We start from the raw sequence: 3,653 nt of genomic DNA, 5'->3' as shown, positions 1-3,653 counted from the left end.
AGGATTTTATGAGTGCAAAATGAGGGGTTTATACCTTTGATGTCGATAATCTTCCAAGCAATGGCTTCCTTGTGCGCCATGAGCACCTTCAACAACTTCATTTTCTTGCCCTCCGTCAATGTAAAAGCAATAATCACTGGCAACTTCCTCTCTTTATCCAGAAACGCATACTCCAAAATGAGTGGGTAGATCTTTAAGTTCTAAGGAAGAAGGAGGACTCTCAACGAAAGGTCGGTCCTTTATCGACTCACACGATCTCGGCAGATAAATTAGAATCAAGTGAGGACGACTCGATGTCAGCATCAGAAAGCTGTTCAGTCATGGCAACCTCTAGAATCTCCCTATCTAGAAGCTGTGTGTCTGAGGCGGAGCCTCCACAGATGTTTCTAAAAAACTCCCCCACATGAGTCATGATTGTATCTATGGAGTATAGGAGTCATCAGTTGATTTGGGATGCTTAAGTGATGGTCGAACGTCAAACGTGATGTTCTCATCCCTGACTCGAAGAATCAGTTTGCCATCACGAACGTCAATCAACGCCTGGGCGCTGGCAAGAAAAGGTCTGCCAAGAATGTGCGGAACACTATCATCCTCGTTTATATCAAGAATAACGAAGTCCACCGGGAAGATGAACTTACCAATGCGAAAGAGCATGTTCTCAACAATCCCATGCGGATATTTCATGGATCGGTCCCCGAGCTGAATGCTTATCCTAGTGGGCCTTGGCTCACCCAGACCTAGCCTGCTGAAAACAGAATACGGAATCAGATTAATACTGGCTCCAAGATCGGCCAACGCCTGACTAACCGTATCATCGCCTAAGATGCAAAGAATCGTGAAACTCCCAGGATCGGCCATCTTTTCAGGCAACTTGCTCTGCAAAACGGCAGAGCATCCAACACTAAGAGGAACAGAAGAGACTTCGGCTAACTTCTGCTTATTTGTAAGAATGTCCTTGAGGAACCTGGCGCATTTAGGCATTTGAGTCAGTGCTTCAAGGAACAAATGTTTAGATGAAGCTTCTTAAGGAGTTCTAAGAATTTAGAGTTCTGGTCCTCGTCTCTGTCCATCTGAAGTCTCCCAGGATATGGCAATTTAGGCTTATAAACTCTTAGTGGTGGTTTGGATTGCTTTTCGGCCTGTGCTGTACTTGCTGGACTACACCTCTGGTGCACCTTAGCCGGCGGAGAATCCATCTGAATCTCCTCGTCTACCTGCTCCTCTCCATCGACTACAGGCTTCTCGACGACCCCATCTGTAGTCACCTCCTGAATCGCGGGCTCGTCACGTGCCCCTGCTCCACTCCTAGTGATCACAGCTTTTGCGAATCCTTTTGAGTTTTGCTTGGTATTGCTGGAAGTGTCCTAGGTGGCCTCTCATTTAAACGACTAGCTATATCTCCCATCTGCCGCTCTAGATTCTGAATCGATGCTCCCTGATTTTTCATGAAGGTTTCATGCTCACGGAATTTCTCTTGGGTTTCTTTATGACGGGAATCTTCTCGTGTCTTGAGCTGGGATAACATCTGCGTCTGCTGTGCCATCATCTCATCTAAGGTGGGCTTCTTCTCTCCACTGCTCGGGCCCTCGACGGAATCCTGGAATAGGCTTTGACATTGCTGGAAGCTGGATTGATTTCCGTTCCTCCAGTTTGAGTTTTGATTGCTTCTCCATCCCGAATTATAGGAATTTTGGTTTCGGTTTGGATAGCTTATGAAGTCAACAGCCTCTTCCTGAAAACCTACGGGGTATTGATTCGTATCATGCCCCCTCTACAAATCTCGCAAAGCTGACTCTTCATCTGCAGGTTTTTCACCATCTTCGTTAACGCCTCAACCTGTGCCGTAAGTGCGGTGTTCGTGTCGACCGGATGTATGCCACGTGATATAAAGTCGACGCTTTTGGTACTCCTAGCGGGTGGTCGCCGGTATCCACTCATGGCTAACCCATTGAATAGGGCTATGCACTCATTAGTATCCTTCGTCGTCAGCAAGTTGCCTCCCGCAGCCGTGTTAAGCTTACTCTGCGTCGCGTATGTCACTCCGTTATAGAACTTCTCGACAACTGCCCAGTCCTGCAGACCATGGTTCGGACATAATGCTTGAAGATTTTTGAATCGCTCTCATGCCTCATAGAACGTCTCGGTGTCCTCAATTTGGAAAGAATGAATTTGATTACGCAAACGAGCGATTTAGCCAGAGGATCGTATTTTTCAAGAAATTGGGCTTGCATGGCGGCCCAAGTAGCTATGGACCCCTGTGGGAGGGATTCAAACCACATACTAGCGTAATCAACGAGTGAGAATGGAAAGACACGAAGCTTGATAGCATATTCAGAAACGTCGGTGAGATTGAATGTATTGCATATAAGAGCAATGCGAGTGAAATGAGAATGTGGGTTTTCGTGGATCAACCCGTGAAATTGTGCAGAATGTGAATAGCGTTCAAAATATTAGATGGAATCTGCCATTTCGTGTTTACCATGATGGCTAGTGGAATGATGCTGAATCTCGCGCCAGCATTGGCCGGACAGGCCCGATCTGCAACTGTCCTCCTCGGTGGTGGTACCCCGTCGCCCATCTCTTTTGCTGCTGGAGGTGCCTTAGATCGCCTATGAAACTCATGTTTGGGTTCGGAAAAAGGTTTTAACTTCGATGGTCCCTGCAAATGTGTGTGTGTGGCATGCACTAGTGAGATAAACAGGTGTAAGCTCAAATAAAGGGCAAATAATTTTTTTTTCAAGTAGCACGTAGAGCCCCTAACTAAACGAAAATAAGCAAAATTAAACTAATATAGCTAAACTAATCTAAACTAGAACACAAAAAAAATAATAAACAGGCAAGTTCCCAAATCGGGTCGTTCATTAATCACCTCAAACCGTGTCCCCGGCATCGACGCCAAAAACTTGATGTGCGAAAATATTTATATAAATAATAAACACAAATCACAACTAAGCTTTAAAAACCAAACAATCTAACCTAGTTCACACAATCGGCAAGTGTACTGGTCGCGTGTAGCAAAGAGAAAGGAAGTCCGGGTTTCGAACTCAAGGACACTAGAGGTGGCTCAGAAAACTAGACCCTAACTAAGTATTGCCTAATAAAAATATTTAACCTTTTTATAATATTTTAATTTATTTAAACTAATTTAACTAACTTACTTAACTTAACGAAACTAACGGGAAAATTTAACGACACTAACTGAACTCTCAAATATGATGAATGGGAACCACCTAGGTAAGGGATCTTAACGACTATCAACAACGCTCGGGTGACAACGATCACAAGAACGGGGTTCTAAAGATGATCTAACTAGACAATAATAAGGGAAAACAGGTCCCCACGGTCAGTTTTACTAAAAACCCCTAAAAGCGTCTAGAAAGAAAGGTAAAGCACAGTTGCTTTTCTAAGTACCCTAATGATTTATTACTTGGTCCGTATCAAAATCATAAATTCCACTAAGGCTCATAATCCTAACAAACATAGGGAATTAGGGGTAATTCAATATTAAAGATTAAATAACTCGGTATACAAAATAACCTAATCAACGGCTAGAAAACCGATTGCGGTCTCTTAACGGCTAACTAAATAGAATAGACCAAAGGGATAACCCGATTCCTAATGTCTTGGTTCGACTATAAGGAGATGAACTACTG

The 3,653-nt window shown here is 43.9% G+C and overlaps 1 protein-coding gene across 1 annotated transcript; it reads right to left on the bottom strand.

Moving 5' to 3' along the window:
• Positions 1-247: 247 nt before the first annotated feature.
• On the bottom strand, positions 248-981 carry LOC143628919 (uncharacterized). The gene is made up of 2 exons (XM_077098362.1): positions 732-981; positions 248-420 (listed from the first exon to the last, which is right to left on the bottom strand). Exons 1-2 carry the CDS (start codon positions 979-981, stop codon positions 248-250), a joined length of 423 nt encoding a protein of 140 aa, XP_076954477.1.
• Between the last annotated feature and the right edge of the window lie 2,672 nt (positions 982-3,653).

Source organism: Bidens hawaiensis, unplaced genomic scaffold (genome assembly GCF_021521415.1).
Source record: "Bidens hawaiensis isolate Kalapana, Puna unplaced genomic scaffold, B.hawaiensis_p1.1 tig00005084_1, whole genome shotgun sequence".
Taxonomy (NCBI): domain Eukaryota; kingdom Viridiplantae; phylum Streptophyta; class Magnoliopsida; order Asterales; family Asteraceae; genus Bidens; species Bidens hawaiensis.
The sequence above is the reverse complement of the archived record's forward strand: the minus strand, read 5'-3'. Positions and strand labels throughout refer to the sequence as shown.